Below are 18091 nucleotides of genomic sequence, written 5' to 3'. Positions count from 1 at the left end.
CTTAATGAATTGGATAAACGGAGGAGAATGCATAGTTGGCTATATGGTAACTAAAAAGAAATGCATGTAACTAAGCCGTCTACAAAATTCAGATCTAAAATAGAGGGGACAGGGAAGTTTGGGGGAAATATTCTATACCCATCATATACCTTCTAGTTTTTCATTTTATTTTACAATAGCTTTTAAAACCTGTTTGTTTACTTTAAGCCTAGCATTTTGGGTGTTTAAGTCCAATTTATTGACAATGCTCATCTTATCCCACTTTGGAAAGCAGTAAACCAAGATCAACAACGGCACACCCTCACTCTCATCCTTTGTTACATTTGAACAATATCTCATTCAAGGTGTCTGTGCAGCAGAACTCCAAAGTACAAAGTAAAACTCAAATTCGGCTTTGTTGCAAACTCTAAAAAACAATACAAAGATAAGTAAGCCAGGAGCAAAAACCAGAAACCTTCACTTTTTATAGAAAACACAGAACTAGGACAGACACAACTAAGAGGGAGAACTCAACAAAGGTCAAGGAAAGACTGAGACAATATATACATACACCAGATAATTAGAAAGATAGGAAACGCAAGAGAATACAGCTGAATGGAGTTAAGCTAAGAGACAAGAGGAAGCAAAACAAGACAAGGGACTATCAGAATTAGTAACAAAGGACGTAACAAACACTTCTTTGTTACTTCCTTTGTTACTTATTTATTTACTACGAAAAAGGAAGTAACAAACACTGAGACGAGAACCAAGACACATGAACTTAATACAGAGACGGGAGATAAACATGAAGACATGATTGACTGGGGAGACAGAGAAAGGGAACACAAAAGATAATAACTAAAAATGACATAATTTAATGAAAATCACAGACTGGAAACAAAGGGAAACTAACAAAAAACTAGAACCTGTGACCTGGAAATATAGATAATAAAAATCAGAGATACTAGGAATATAGCACACACAAAGAGAACAAAACCAAAACTCAGTCACAATTAAAAGCTAGGGAGTCAAGATGTGTTTTCAGATGGGATTTTAAAATGTCAAGGGTTTGGAGAGATCCTAATTTAAATGGGCAGACTGTTCCATAGTGTAGTCACAGCAATCACAATGGCCCATTCTCCTCTGTGTTTAGCTTAAAACCAAAACTCACCATAACCTAGAATGAATCTAAAGACCTGACAGCATCCTTGTTACATGTCATCAGTAGTTGTTCAACATATTAGTCCACTAGATGCATTAACACAACCTACAGGACAGGGGCAGCTTGTTATAGTGTCTCACTTCAAAATTCTATGGAAAACTCAGGCTGTTATTGTCATGATACGTTGTGTGGCAGGCAGGGGAAGGACCCAAGATGCAGGTTCACAGACACGGGGATAAACTCAAAAAACACAGCTTTATTGCTGGCCACGGGAAGCAATACAGAAATAAACTAAAACTGGGAAAACTAACGCATGAACTGTACAAGGAACCGAACCACGGGGAGAATTACACACAACATGAGGGAGAACGCGACGCCGAACAGAGGAAGACGCAGACAGAAATACACAGAGGGTTAACGAGGAAAGTGGGAACACACGGGGAACACAGGTGACACAGATAACCATAACGAGACAGGGCGGGGTGAACTGAACATGACATGTACAGGCACAGAGGTTCAGACAGGAGGAGAGAGAGCACGGGGAAAACACAGACATAACGGGCTGGGGAATCAGGTATCATAAAAAGCTAATGCTATTGTCTAATAAAATTATCTAATAAAATTATTGCTACTGCTAATTTCCTTAACTTAGTGTTTTTGCAGCAGAAAGTTAACACATGAAAAACGATCTGCTTTTTAGAGGCTACTCTGTTTCATCTTATTATGTTTCACATTTCATGTTTCATATTTTTATCAAATATTGTGCCCAACATTCTGAAAACACAGTAAACAATCCAATAAACTTTTTGGTTCTTTTAAAAGTTCTTTGGGTTGAAAAGCAGCTTTAGTCAGCAGATTTTCTCTTGACAGCAAAGGTTTACTAGTTGTTGTTGCAACACTGTGACAGCACCATCGTGCTTTGTGTGCCTTCAGGAAAAGTTTGTTGCCATCTGGGAGTTTTTCTCAATAGTGATGTCAGAATTGAAATGGCACAGAGGACCCCTTCAGCAGACAGATGAAGCACACAGTAGACAGTAAATTCTCTAAAACCAGTATATTCAAGGCGTATAATTTCAAGTAATTTAATTAGAGGCTGTTTTACAGTTCACCATGTATGTGTACATAGTGGGACACTAACTAACACCCTGCTGAACATGTTTAGAACAAATAAATCTCAAATCAAGACTAAACTTACCATCATCAGTGCAAACACGGGCAGAGCTTCAGACACCAATTCTTCTTACTTGATGTCTGTCTTCTTCTAATTTCACCACAAGCCACAGTTTACTCTGTCCAACTCTGTAAAAAGGCTGTGGTCTGAAAACATCTTAATGTGGAAGCCTGACAGTCAATCGAGGGATTGCAGTATTGCTAAATGTGTGCAGAGGGAAACGAATTAAAACCTTGTATCTCCATAGAGTCATCTCTACTGGACCTCAAGAAAAACAAATTCTATTTTTACAGACTGAAAGCTTTTGTTTTTAACATTTCAGTGGTTTGTCTATTCCAAAGACTTGGGTTGACATTTCCCATCATAACACCATAAGGTTTTAATGAGAACCATGAAAACAGTCTGCTCTGTGCTGGACTAAAGCAGATTCTAGAATCCCAAAATTATTTGTTTTCATAGTTCGGTCACATCACTGATTTTATTTTGTCAAACTAACAGTCCAAGTCTAAATAATTTGTATGACTCTTGATTCATTGTAAACATTATATTGATTGGTTGATGCCATTAGAGAAAATCTGTTATTAAATTAAAATTAAAAGCAGTGGCATAGAATAGGAGGTAGCTGAGGAGGTAGGGCAGGTCACCTACTAATTGGAAGGTTGGTGGTTCAATCCCTGGTTGCTCTGGTCTGCATGTCAAATATCCTTGGGCAAGTTACTAACCCCAGGTTGTTCTCCAGTGTGTTCACTGGAGCATAAACATGTGTGAGTTAGATAAAAGGTATATGGAGGTGTGAATGCAGCAGGTTGTATAAAGTGCTCAGGTGGAATAGAAAAGCTCTATATGAGAACCAAATTCTAAAAAGGAAATTGTTTAAATACAGCTGAATCCTTGCAAACTATTTTACTATCATGGCTACTCGCATTCATTTTAAACATTTTCAATTCACTTTTTCATCAAATCACAATTACAGTTCTCTCAAGGCTATTTATATTATAAGATAAATACCCTACAATAATACAGAGAAAATTCCAACAATTAGCTGACCCCCTTTGAGCGAGCACTAGATGACAAAGGGATGGAAAAACCTTCTTTTAATGGGAAGAAGCCTCTTGTCGAACCAGGCTCAGGGAGAACCGGGTGAAGAGAGAGAGAGACGGGACAAATACACATCTGTGGTTTTAAGGAGGTTCTGAATTTAGTATCTTACTAGTCTTAAGATTTGGATCTGTTAGCTGCCAGTACATTTAAACATGTAACCTTTCACTGATGGGTTCTTAGATCGTCCAAACTGCTGGAAAAAGCTCCGTCTCAGAGACATAAAGTTGTTTATCAGTGGTAGGCAGTATGAGGATTTAAAAATATTTTTAATATGTAATTCTTTCCCATAAGAAATTTGCCAGTGAGCAATGGGGTTCATCCACTGGTGCCAGCAACAAATCCAAATCACCATAACTGTTTTCTTTTCTAGACTGTAAAAAAACAAAAAGATTTTCTCTGCTACATAAATCTGTATCTTTGATCTAGTAATTAAGGCTGCTGTGAGTCAATCTTTAAATCAGCTTCAGTTTAAAAGACAATTAGTCTAAATAGAGACATGACATGAAACATTAAGGTTGTTCTTAATAAACAGGATGAAAAAAAAAACAGAACAAACAAAAGGGAATAGCATGCAACATGTGAGTCAAAGCCACAACACTGCCGGCCATGCAGTGGGATTTTTTTGTTTCTTTTTTAGAAGGGCTTAATATTGTGAAATATAAATGTGTATTAAATAAAATAAGCCAATCTTTCTCGTCTACATCTAGAAAACAAATGAATAATTTTTATGGTGACAGTGTCTCTTAATGTCATATTATTATAACATTTTACACCAATAATTAGAAAAAGGGAAGCATGTTTTGAAAGACTGGATAATGTTTTTTATTAGTATGATGTGTAAGTTGCAAAACATGTTGATGCCAAACATATTAGCAACTAGTGCAGTAATTTTGACCAGGGCTGACTTGCTGTTAAAACATCCTAAAATCCAAATGGTGGATTCTATATTTTATATTAAGTTAAAAACCTACCAAATCAGACAGACTAACAAAAATGGGTGTAGTGATGTATTTTGTCATATATTTGTATAATCAAAACAAATTCCCAGCGACTGAGGTTTGGGGTCCACCAAAGAGATGAATTTGCCCTGCTCTTGCCCACTTACCTGACTACTTACCCAAACAGGCACAACAAATCAATTGCCAAAACGTGGCAGGCTATAATCACATTTTAGAGTCTTAGCTCTGCTGTTTCCAGCTGCTTTTTTTTTCAAGGTGGTCAAATTAAGTTTACTGACTTTGCCATAGAAAACAAAGCTGCCCAGTACTTGCACAAAAATAAATAAACAGGGATAATAAAAAAAAAGAGACTGAACAACAATAGACTGAGCCAGGAGGAGGAGGCTAAAGATCAAGCTGGAAATATGGAACCACTTAGGGCTGAGAGTGCAGCCTTAAAGGGTTAAAGATGGTTGTGGGATAAGTGGAGCTCGTTTATCGCAAATTTGACAGTGGTAGTTAAATGTAGAGTTTTCCCTCCAATCTGCCAGTCTGAGGAAGCAGACAAGCCTCTCTGCTTTCTTCACCACCTATCCGTCTCTCTCCTGTGCTCTTCTTTGTTGTCTATGGCTGCCTGTCTCATCATCTCAGCCCTAAATCATCTCTGCGAAACAGGACAAAGAGAAAAAGGATTTTTTTCCTTGTGTTTCCTCTCTTCTCTCACGTCAGCACTCATTCTTATTTCTGCTTTGGTCCCTCACGTTTATCTTCTTCCCTTCATCTCCATCCACCCCTACGTCTTTTAAACCCTGAGTCTTTGCCCCTTTCTATTCTCGTTTCTTTCTGTGCCTCACAGTGGAACTATATTTTCAACTGAAACCCTGGAGTCTTTGCAGATGTCCGCAACCCGGCGCTGAAACGGGTGCTTACCAGCAGCCCAGATGCATTTGCCACTCCTTGTGATGTCTTTGTTATGTGAAGTGATCAGGATGGGGTCCGGCATCATGCAGAAGCAAAGTGGTGAGTACACCATGAAAAGACCACAAAGAGGCTGTTAGCATGATAGCATTACAACAGCAATTACAGCAGTTTCAATTTTTTCCTACTTTCTTAACAAATGAACTTATGTTCCACATGTACAACAAAACAGGAACCAACTGGAGATACTTGTGCATTATTTTAAAAACGTAACGATACAGACAAACGATACAAATATATATTTATTCATCATCATCATCATCATTATCATTTAGGACATGCTTACACTAGAGAGCAGGTGTCATTAAAGAAGCTTAGGTTGATGCAGTTCTTGTTTACACAGCTCTCATATAACTTTATCATCATCATAATGATATTTATCTGGTCTAATTAAATCACCTAACACAGAAAGATCCATTTTTATGTTAATTACTCCAGAAACCCACAAAACAAGTATTTCAGAAACATTCTACAGAACTTATCGTACATAGATTATTTCTTTTAAATAAGAATCACTTTTTATTTCCACGAATTACTTTATTTCCTCGGTATTCAGTGTATAAACTAGCCTGTCTTTTCTTGTTAAACTCTGTACCAGCATATAGTCACAGTGTTTGGGAATTATCTCCAGATCCAGATTTGTCTCTAATCACTTTCTTATCCAATCCCTCTGAAAACAGTCCAGACCACAGCCACACAGGTCTGTGGTAACCCTCATGCTCACCGGTGTCTGGTATTTCCTAAGAAATCAGAGACTAATAGAGGGGGATCCGGTCTCAATTAGACCAACATTCTGGCTTGTAACATTTTTCTCTCTGCCCCCATCACCCACCTAGAGGTCAAGTGTTAAGATAATAATTATAGGGGTTTCATAAAGCCATCAGTTGCCACTAACACTCACTCAGGTTTATGCGCTTCCAATTCAGGTAGTGAAAAGGCAAATTGAAAGAACGAGAGATACATTTTCAAAATCTTAATTCTGTCATGTGCGTATGATAAACATGTGATGGCACTGGACGCACACAGATGGTAACATGACACATGAATAATTTATTATTTAGTCATCTTTATCATGTTTCACATTTAAAATTAAATCATTGCCACAAAATGGCTACTACTGTACAGCATATGTAAACAACTTCATGCAATTCCTAAAGTGGAATCTTTAATCCTCAATGTTTCCCAAATTAGGCAAGAACATTAACCAAACACATTAGAAGATAGCCTGTAAAATATGCAAGTTATAATGACTTATAAAAAGTCCTACTTAAAAAGTAATACATTATACGAGCTGAACATTGCATACTGGATGACATTTGATGCTAATACCTTAGAACAGGTTAATGTTGGATTGCATTTATAGGTCTAAAGGGTTAAATGCTAGCTGTTGGAATGACTGCTTGACCTGCTGTCAGCATGCATCTCTTTTTACCACGGAGATTTATGCTGTCATTTGATTTTTCCTTCCCGGGAGGAGGCACAAATTCCTCAGGGGTTGTGTCAGGAAAGGGAGGGCATCCCACGTAAAACTCTGTCAAATCAAACATGAGGAGCTACCAGCTGGGACGACCACTTGTGAATTAGGGAGCAGCAGAAAGTAGCTTAATTTTAATCTGTCTTTTCTCTTCATTCCTTGTTTGCTCTTTTTTCTCCTGCAATTATCCCTCACTCTATCAGTATTCATGTTTATGACCGACTGTAGTAAAAAAAAAAAAACACTCAATGGGGGAAAAAACAACAGAAAATTGTAGAAAAATGCTTCCACCTACTCCTCTCACACACTCAAAAGACTTAATATGACAGCATAACAACTTGCAAAATAAGTAAGAACTGCACCATTATTATGAGACACATCATCCAAGTCTGTAATGTGCAATGAAGCAAAGTACCATTTAAGTTTGGATGACTTAAGCCTTTTTTGAGCAGCACACTGAGTTTTAGTCAAATCATTGCCTGTCTGCATCTACCAGGTCTGTCTGTATTACTCAAAGTAAAGACTTTGTGGGCACAGGTGTTAGAGAAGTTGTTTACCCAATGTTTTATATTTTATACTGTAGCAATGGCACTGGGAACTTTGAAAGTAGTTAGTACTTTTCTCACTGGCTACACATTTATGATTATACATTAAGGGGTGAGCCACGCATCTTAATTTTTTAATTCTGGTGTTTCTGGTCCGATTGTTACAGGTGTATAAAAATGAGCACCAAGTCTGCCTTTACAAATTGTTGCTAAAAAATGAGTTTGGTATTCTGATAGGATGCCATCATTGCAACAAGTCAGTTTATGAAATTTCTTCTCTCAGACTCTAAGTGGCATTATGGGAAAGTGGAAGCATTTAGGAACCACAGCAACTCAGCCGTAAAGTGGCAGACCACGTAACGTTACAGAGCAGGCTTGCTGAAGGGAATGGTGCAGTAGCTGCAGAGGTCCAAACCTCTTTAAATGTGCATTAATAGCAGCACCACAAATATGCAAATACTATATAAAGCACAGACTTCTTTGATAGTTATTGGTCTGGTTTGCAACCCAAAACTCAAAGTCGCCCCCCCAGTAATGCATATCTTTAATCATTAATACAACAGAAATCAGTGAGTTACAGGAAAAAATCATAACACATACAGTCGTTACGATTGGTAAAATAGTTACAGAGACCAAAACTATTTGTCATGCTGTAAAGTTAAGCGTTTTAACATGGGAGTCTACAGGGAATGGCTCATTTTTTGGTACCAGCAGCACAGTTGGTGGAGGTTCTGCAAAGGCTTTATGTTTCACTTTCTAAGACTGCCACTTGGATGCTACTAGTGATCCATGTCTGTTCACCAACAATTTTGGCTAAATGATTTTGCCTTTTGGGAAAACATAAATAGGTAAAGAATAAAGTCAAAGAATTTTAAAGAGTCAAAATCTTTAAAAACGAGCCCCAGGAAATTGGGGGGGGAGCATTATGTTTTAGAAAACTACTGAATCAATGCCCCTGTTCATCAAAGTGTGTGTAGCAGCATTAAACATGAAATCATCAGTCAATATTAAGCAATTGCTGCTACATCTGCAAGAAAAGTCTGACTAATTATTGAGCAACCTTCTTTGAAACAGCATAGAAGATGAAGAACATTGCATCATTGCACTGAAAACAGACAGTAATCAAAACAAGTATAACATATAAAGAGAAAAATCTACAGAGTCTCCTTATATTTCCCATTTATTATAGTTAACATAAAAACAATTAAAAACAAAGCTGCATCAGAAGACAAAACAGCCTATCAGGACCATCATGCAGAGCTCTAATGTCACATAAGGTAACAGTTTTATGCACTCAAATCAATAATGTTGTGCAAACACCTTATGAAGGTTTTACAGGTCTCCAGGGGCTCCATAACAACATTTAAAGCTAGTAGAAAGTAGATGAAAATGTAACACAAGCTGGGAGATCAAGAGGTGAAAAAGATGTTAAATTGCAGCACATTTTTGACTCGGCTGCTGTCAAGTGTCTGGACTAGAGATGGACCGATCCGATATTACGTATCGGTATCGGTCCGATACTGACCTAAATTACTGGATCGGATATCGGAGAAAAATAAAAAATGTAATCCGATCCATTAATTATCACGAAAGCACCTCACAAAACTTGCAACACGCCGTAACTCACCTCAGAACGTTAGCAGTCGGAGCAGTATGCATCACGTGATAGAGCGGCTGTGGCATGCGGGACCTGTCGGTGGTCTGGATAGCATGTGGAGCTTCGCTAGCAACCCGGCATTTCATCTCCGACAAAGTTATCCCCGAGAGAAGTAAAGCAAGTGTGTAAGTCCATCTCTGAATGTTTGTAAAGCATTCCTGCGTTAAGCTTAACAAACGATATATGGAACGACTGCCTCTTCTTGCTGCTACTTCAATCATGAAACTGCTTAACGATCAGCTGATCGGCTTTTCTGTTGCGAGTCCGTCTCTCTTGTTTGTTTTTGGCCCACTTTGCACCAGAAAGAGGAAACCAGCGGCTGAACAACAGCAGCACGTTTAAGCTTGATCAGCTATTGTTAGAATTTATTTAATATTACTTTCTACTCCAGGATCTTTTTCTACGTAGCTGACGCTGGTAACTGTGCAGGGGCGGATCTAGCAAAGTTTAGCCAGGGGGGCCGATAGGGCATTAACAGGGAAAAGGGGGCACAAAGACATACTTTTCTTTCTTATTCTCATTTAAAATGTCTAGCTTTTAATAAATAATTATCCGAATCTTACACCCAAAGTTTTAATTTGATGTAAAATGAATAGAAGTCAATTACTGTATATAGTGACTATTAAGTCTAATATATATACCCTAGTAAGCTATAGTACTTTTTCCTTTGGGAAGGTACCATCTGTGCAGTCTGCAATTTTGTTGAAGAAAGATGTTGAATCTATTTAATATTTCTTGAAAAATAATTGATTTCTGTGCATTTTTTTTCACACTGCATCAAATTAAGGTTGATTACGTCGATTAAGCATCATGAGGTGGAGCGTGAGGGGTGGTTCCCTATTTTTTATTTATTTACTTTTGTTGTTGCTGGGAGTTGGAACCCTATTAGTTAGGTTGCTTAATATTTACGCTAAGTACTCTTTAAAATACCAGAATAGGGAGGATGGTGTAGGTTTAAGTTTATTAGATTGATCAGTATTGCTGAACTATGAAATATTTTTTTTTTGCATATAGGTATAACAGAATAGCTTTAGTGTAGTTGTTGTTTTAAACTTGAGTATGAACTTATACAAAATGCAGCAAGATATTTAAAAAAAAACAGTTTTGTTGATTAAAAAACATTATATCGGATTCATATCGGTATCGGCAGATATCCAAATTTATGATATCGGTATCGGTATCGGACATAAAAAAGTGGTATCGTGCCATCTCTAGTCTGGACATTGGGACATGACGGTAGCACCCCTACAGCTTGTGTTTTTTTAGTGTGCGTCTCCACCTTTTTCTAGTTAATGTACACATTATGGAGCACTGTTGAAACATATCTGTTCCTGTTAAGAATATATTTTAAAATAGATGTGATCATTTTAACTTAAATATATAAACTTATAGCATAACCAGGATTTGTTTGTTTTTTGATTGGGTTTTTTAACTAGATTACATATACCATGTAAAGAAACACAACTTAGATTTTCATTATAGGGTTCATTGCATTTTTTTTAAAGTTCTTAACTTACACACAAATAAACAGCATCATATGTCAACTCAGCTGCAAGCTGAAATTTCAGACATCAGGAACAAACTGCTCATATGGATATGACAAGTTGGAGAACTTGTTAGCTTCAAAACCATTATACAATATTGTTTCCTTATTTTTCCTATTTAAACTTACTAATCTCAGTGATCGTTATGCCGTCACTTTCCTTAAATACTCCAGTTTTGTGAATTGTGTTTTAGGGTGTAAGCTCTTTCCAAAATGTTAACATCTTTCCCTGAAACCCCAACAGATCTTGTTACACCTGGTGCTTGTTAAAAACCCAGGGCAATCCCATACGAGGTCAAAGTTTAGCGTTTTACGCTACCTTAACCTGCCGCTCCTCTGTAAGTCCCTTAAGCCTGCAGATCGATAGCATATGTGTAGAGAACTGTTTTTCAGACAATGAGCTGAGAGCTCAGCGGGTCTCAAAACCCAAATGGATCACTGAGTTATTCTGGGGAAATCTGCTCTGTTCCACTCTGCACTGGAGTTGAAAACTCTGTCTTTGGAAATCTGTTATCTTTAGTAACTCTGCCAAGATCACTTGAAAACAAATCTTCAACACCAGAAATTTTAATTACCTCTTCAAAGGAGTAGAACCTATTACATTTGATTTAGTGTTTTATAAAAATAAAAAAAATTACCAAAGCACTATTGTCATGTAGGGCTAAAGATGTTTTCATAGGTGAAATATATATATGAAAACAGAATATATATTATATACATTTTGCATTCTGCTCAAATTTTGGTGAATGAAATTCCATTCTTTTATTTATATGATGGTTAAGACAAGTTAACCTTATTTGCTAAATCCATGTAGCTTGTATATCTTTGCGATGCAATTATATTCAGTTCTCAACCAAAGTCACCTCGAGGCACTTGATACAATAATTAAGAGAAACGCCAAAAATGAGTCCCCTGTGAGCAAACATTAGGCGACTGTGGGAAGGAAAAACTCTTTTAGCAGGAACCTCATGCAGAACGTGTCATCTGCCACGACATGCTGAGGGTGATGGGAGGACCAAAGACACACAATGGAAGAGTGCCAGAGATTAATAATAACTAATGATAATAGTGTGAATGCATTAATTTAGCTCCACTATCTCATTCAGATATGGTGAGCTTTGTTTCTAAAAATTAAAGATGGTGACAGATACAATGATTAAATAGTGCCTTCAAAACAGCAGACTGCAAACAGGTGCTGGATCACTCTTCTTATAAAGTCTATGGTCATAAATGGACTATTGACAGACGTGAGAGGAACAGCTTATTTAACATTAATAGACTGATAGTTTGTCACAAAATGTCTTTTTATGGTATCAGGTGCAGTTAAAGATTTTATATGTATGAGAACATACATACGTACAAAAAAAATAATTTTAAACTTTTCATAATGTAGTCCACTTTTTAAATGTTTCTGAGCTTTTTAACTAATCGTTTTATTTCTATTTCACTTAAAAAAAAAATCATAGTCCTAATAATTAACAGAAGCTCTAAAATGAAATCTTTGCCCTTTCTTGAAAGATGAAAGAGTTCACAGGACACGTTTTTCCAACTAGTTTCACTGCTTCTCATCTAAACTAACAGGACACCTATTAAAGAAATCTGTTAATCCAGAAAAGAAAAAAACCCGCAGGAAAGGAAAAGCAAAGGGGAACCCACACTAATGTGGATGGCACTAAAAGACTGATATATACAGAAGAGGAATTAAGGAAAGAGGAAACAGCTGGGGACCAAAACACAACTAAAGACAATCAAAGCAGGGACAGGAAGAAAAGCTGCACATCCCATGATTTAGGAAAACTAAGCCTCAAAGTAAACACAGGAAGTAACTAAAGAAAACAGACAGAAATATTGAGAGTGAGGCATGGGACAGTGATGAGGAAACAAATACAGATGAGACAGAAGGAGGAACAGAATGGAAACCGACAGGGGAACTAGCTAAATACAACCCTCAAATCAGTAACTAAAGCTCAGAACTGAAAAGAAAGCTAGATTTCACCAATTTACAATCCAAAGAAAACCAAAAATTAAAAACTAAAGATAATTATGCACAAAACTTAAAACGCCAGCTCCAACCCTTGAGTGATTATAAGAAAAACTGTTAAAAAGCTGTTCGTAACTCTTGATTTGACAGTCAAAAAAAGGTCAACATTTAATGAGAAACTAAACAAGACTATACACGATTAAATGTTTTCATAGTTGCCTTGACGTTACATGATCTTCTGTGTCTTTATCTATGAACGAATAACATGATTTGGGTTTTTGAAAACTTTTTAAGACAGGTTTCACTTTTGCTTTTGCACACAAACACATCCTAAACCACAGCCACACATAACAAGGTGAATGTAGTGACCCACAAGGATCAGAGTGTGATTGCTCAGACTCACGCACACTCGCTGTCTGCTGCTCAATCCAAATTTCCATCCTACCTTGCTTGTCTTTCCATATCCCTCCTTATCCCCGATGGATTGAAAGCATTCTTTCTTTCTTTGTCGAGTCTTCTCTGTACCTGGAAGCAGACACAGCCACTTGCTTTTGTTATAATATAAGACTTACCTTGGCTTAGATCTAAGCTTGACTGTCATACTGTACCTCACTGTTACAGTACATATCACATTTTTGGGATAGAAATAGATTAAAATATCTACTTGTTGACATATGTCACTTAATAATATGTGATAATAATATATTTATCAAAACGTTGTAGAGCTAAATTTTATTTTTATGAAAGAAAAATCCCACTATTAGTCATTATAAGTTATAAGTTGAGTTACTGATCAGTGCTTCAGTCTGTAACCTCTGCAGTAGCAGGGAGTCCTCGATGAACAAAAAGAGCGTTGGTGCTGTTTTCATGTCAAATAAAGAATATTTCTTACTAAACGTAAGCCTACTCATTATCAGCGACCTACAGTTTCTAAAGAGCTACTCATACCAAGAAAGTGTTAGACTATCAAGTCATCAGGAGTGCATCGTCAGAGTGACGTGTAAGCTTTGTCAGGACACAACTTCCTTTGTGCACCTGGTAATGTACATGTAAGGAGTTAGCTAAAAGGACATATAGACACAGCATCACACTCTGTGCTCTTCTCTATTCGAGCTAACAAGGCAGCAAACTAAGAAATATCAAAGATGCTGAACCTCAAAAAGAAGTGTGTGCCATTACGAAAGCAATTACTACAACTATTTGATGGAGTGAAATACTGTAACGCTTTGATGCATGATTTTTATAGAGTTCCTGGTAATGTGTTGATTTTCAGCAGTGGATCTTTCCCGAAATTCTCTTGGTATCTTGAGGATTTTTGGTCTCTCCTTTCCTTCCTCATCCTCTCGCTTCCTGGCTTTTATTTATTCCTTACTCGCTCCCTCCTCTACTTTTACTTTAATAACTCCTCTCCTGAATGCAGCTCTGGCTTAATCGTCTTCCTATTGTCTCCTGCAGCTCAGAGAGAAACATCAGAGGACTGTCGGAGCTGTTTGGAGTGTTCCCGGGACAACGGCTGCGTGCGTTGCCCAGAGCGACTCTTCCTGTTCCTGCAGAGGGAGGGGATATCTCACCATGGAACTTGTCTCCACGCCTGCCCTGCAGGACACTACGGACAGAGAGGAAAGGATGTCAACCGCTGCATGAGTGCGTTTTGTTTTTTTACTTTCCCCTGCAGAGATCTCTGACTGTGATCTCTGACTAAATATTTGCTGATAGTCTTACTCACATTAGCACGTATGACTTAACTGTCTTGAGGTCTGAAATAATGAAAAACAACCGACAGTACTCATACACAGAGTCTGCAGTCCCAGACCACTTCTTCTTTCTCTTTCTTTTCAAGATGCACCTTGCTTAATTCTTTCCAGAAACATGCTGTCCTAATAAATGAAAAGAAAACTTTACCCAACAGCACATAGTTTCTGTCTCATTTACTGGGAAAATCAAAGATTCCACAATAGTTCACTTTATTTCTTTTCCAAACATATTTACTATCACTGACTCCCCTTAACCTTAGCACAAAATGCAATATTAAAATCCTTTCTGATTTGCCCTTACCTCGGAGAAACAGTGAAAGAGCACACAATCTTCCCTGACTGCTCTGTGAACCGTGACTTCTAATATTAATATATAAAGATTCTAGATACAACAAATCAGTTGCTTGGCATCTCAAAATGTCATCAGCACAAAGTTTGTTTTTGTTGGATGCACGTATTGCACAATCTGTATCTGTCAAGCACACAAAAGAACACGTTCTGTCTGCTTAAGGCAAACAAGACTAAAGCAAAATACAAATCACCTCTCTGAAAGTGAATTGGTTTTAACTGTTCCTGCGTTTCCTGACATAACAGCAGGTTTCAGTAGGAAACATATGATATTCAGGAAGCAAAGATGCTACTCTCTTTTTTCACCTTTAGTTTTCAGCAGCTTTGCTCTCACTGGACAAATTCAGCTTTTTAATTATTGTGTTCACCCTCTCAGCTAAAATGAAAATATGTGTGACCAGGTGAAAAATTGACTTTTTCATGTAACAATGAATACCCAAGTACTCTACGTTGTGTGTGATAATCTGTTTCCTCTCAGAGTGCCGTTCTTCAGACTGTGAGCAATGTTTCAGCCGAGACTTCTGCACCAAGTGTAAGCCTGGCTTCCAGCTTTACAAAGGCAAGTGTCTGACCCACTGCCCAGAGGGAACTCGTGCCCACCAGACAGACTGCCTTGGTAAGTTACACTTTTGATATCATTTGTAACTTAATAAGTCAAATCCTTTGTCCCTCTGTTTGTGATCCTGAGAAAAATGTATTTTGACATGATTATTATTACAGATAATGGCCTCTAGAAAACGGAATAAGCATTAATATAGTATAATAATATATAGTAATATAGCACTAATAAATGAATGAATGTTGAGAGTGAATGGTTGTCTTTCTCTACATCAACTCTAAAATAGATTGGTGACCCATTCACCCTTCGGTCAGTCTCTCTCCTCACTGCACCCTGACTAAAATCCTATTAGCACTGTTATTGACATTAGGTAGGTAAAAAGCTATTGCTTCATGTAAAAAAATAAATTGTAGTAACAGCTTTGATCTCACCAATTTAGAGTGAGTTCCTTCACTCTCCAAGAGCTGTCTCCAGTGTACAAAGCTAGTTTAAAGGGTTGATTTGAAGGATTGCTTCCCTAGGACACAAGCCATTGTTTGCAGTCCCATTCACTATAATATCTGTCTTTCCACATTTGTATTAGGACTTCTTCTGCTTCTAGGCAGGCATTTCATCTTCCTCTCACACCGGATTCAGGGCAGAATGCATCCATACATTGACTAGCTACTACTAGCTCCACTGCTTCTTGGACTGTGTGGTACAGACTATCCAAATGACTGTGTTTCATCTGTTGTTAGTAAAATTCTTGTATTTTATTACGTTTACTAAGTGCTAGTTAGCAGGTATGTGTTTCTATTTCTATTTCTAACAAACATGAACACTGATTTACTATTGTCTACAAGGCTGCTTTTGAAATTACAAAAAAAGAAATTGCAAATGAATTTCACTTTTGCTACAACACTTTTTGACGGAAAACCTCTTAAGCAGTACAACTAAAATAAACATATTGTTTCCTATCTTATTTCTTGTTCTAACTTACTGTATGAAGTGTATTAACTAAAGCTTTCCTGACTCCAGCTATAACAAATGAGGGTCTGCTGTGCAATGGACACATTAGTGAAACTAATCTGAAAGGTTTAATCAACAGCAGGCCTGTTCTTCCAAGCTCATCTCCTTTTATCTACTTCTCTGGCTCTGTGGCCACATCTCTACTGTGTTTCATGTGTGATTGAGTGAGTATTTGATTATCTGTGGTTTGCGGGAGTTTTATCTCACTGAAATTTGCCTAATAATTTTGCTAAACTGAATTTGACCTGTACCTTTTGTTTCACGTGTAAAGGATGTGGCATTAACAGAATTTCAAACTGTTTATCACATTAAATGAAGATGACAGCATGACTGCTACATTTAAAGGGGGGAAAATCTACCTTCCTCTGGAACATGTCTTACACTCCTCTACTCCCTTTCTTTCTCATCCCAGTGAAATTCTTTTTGATGGAGTCAAACCAGAATGCAACACACGATTCATATTAAAGGTCTTCAAAGAGGTTTTAGAATTTATCTTCATATCTCATTGTGTATCATCTCTGCCTTCTGACTAAGTGAGATGTATTGTAGAGCTCACTCATCACTTGACACTGGTCGATATTCCTCTGCCTTCTACAGACACCATCTGCAGCTACTGTTGCTTCTTGGCATCAAGTCCACATCTGTTTTTCATATCAGTGTTAGGGTTTCATGTCTGACTGTTAGTACACACCTCAAGCAACTGCCGAAAACAGTCTCTGGAAATCTCTTTATTTCAAATCTGACAGTGATAATGATAATGATTTCCAATTGTTGCTCCGTTTTGGCAAAGGTTACCGATTTTCCTTTGTGGTCTGTCTGGAAATTTTTGCAGCAGCTGATTTTGAGGGTGACATCACTCACCATTCAGCCAGTTACTGCAAGTGTAATGACCACTGTAGTAACTCTTCATCTAGCATTTATCTACCTTTGATTATAGCAACGTGTTTGTAAGGGTCTGAAATAAAATGTTAGTCTTAATATAAACTGCTCAAAAAAATTAAAGGAACACATTTTGATCAGAGTATAGCATCAAGTCAGTTAAACTTCTGCAATATTGATCAGGTCAGTTTAGTAGCACTTCATCTGTTTTTTCACTAGTTTTGCATTTGGCTAGGTCAGTATCACTATTGGTAGCATAAAGTGATACCTGGGCCCCATCCATCCATCCATCTTCTTCCACGTTATCCGGGGCCGGGTCGCAGGGGCAGCAGCCTAAGCAGAGAAGCCCAGACCTCCCTCTCCCCAGCCACCACCTCTAGCTTATCCGGGGGAACACCAAGGCATTCCCAGGCCAGCCGAGAGATATAATCTCTCCAGTCTGTCCTGGGTCTGCCCCGGGGCCTCCTCCCGGTGGGACATGCCCAGAACACCTCACCCAGGAGGCATCCTTGTCAGATGCCCAAACTACCTCAACTGGCTCCTTTCGATGTGGAGGAGCAGCGGCTCTACTCTGAGCCCCTCCCGGATGGCTGAACTTCTCACCCTATCTCTAAGGGAGAGACCAGTCACCCTTCAGAGGAAGCTCATTTCCGCTGCTTGTATCCACGATCTCATTCTTTCGGTCACTACCCACAGCTCGTGGCCATAGGTGAGGGTAGGGACGTAGATAGACCTGTAAATTGAGAGCCTGGAAGCCAACGTACAGCTAATCATTGGTAATTTAGCTCCTCCAGGAAGGTACTTCAGTAAGTACCATTGCAAGAAGGTTTGCTTTATCATCCAGCAAAGCCTGAAGAGCAAAGAGGAGATTCCAGGAGACAGGCAGTTACTCTAGGAGAGCTGGACAGGGCCGTAGAAGATGCTTAACCCATCAGAAGGACCGGTATTTGCTCCTTTGTTCAAGTAAGAACAGGATAATTAGTGTCAAAGCTACAAAATGTCCTCGACAGGGCA

At 38.1% G+C, this 18091-nt stretch overlaps 1 protein-coding gene across 3 annotated transcripts in view; it reads left to right on the top strand.

The window, feature by feature from the left end:
* The first annotated feature begins 4875 nt into the window (after positions 1 to 4875).
* Positions 4876 to 18091, top strand: part of rspo4 (R-spondin 4) — a 34029-nt gene continuing 20813 nt past the window's right edge. For all 3 annotated transcript variants that reach the window (XM_026167277.1, XM_026167278.1, XM_026167279.1), the window contains exons 1-3: positions 4876 to 5371; positions 13985 to 14173; positions 15110 to 15247. In XM_026167277.1, coding sequence (XP_026023062.1) covers positions 5293 to 5371; positions 13985 to 14173; positions 15110 to 15247 — 406 coding nt within the window. In that variant the 5' untranslated portion in view covers positions 4876 to 5292. The remainder of the gene's footprint in view (positions 5372 to 13984; positions 14174 to 15109; positions 15248 to 18091) is intronic.

Source organism: Astatotilapia calliptera, chromosome 5 (assembly GCF_900246225.1).
Source record: "Astatotilapia calliptera chromosome 5, fAstCal1.2, whole genome shotgun sequence".
NCBI classification, from domain to species: Eukaryota; Metazoa; Chordata; class Actinopteri; order Cichliformes; family Cichlidae; genus Astatotilapia; species Astatotilapia calliptera.
Note: the sequence above shows the minus strand (reverse complement) of the source record. Positions and strands in the feature narration are given on the sequence as shown.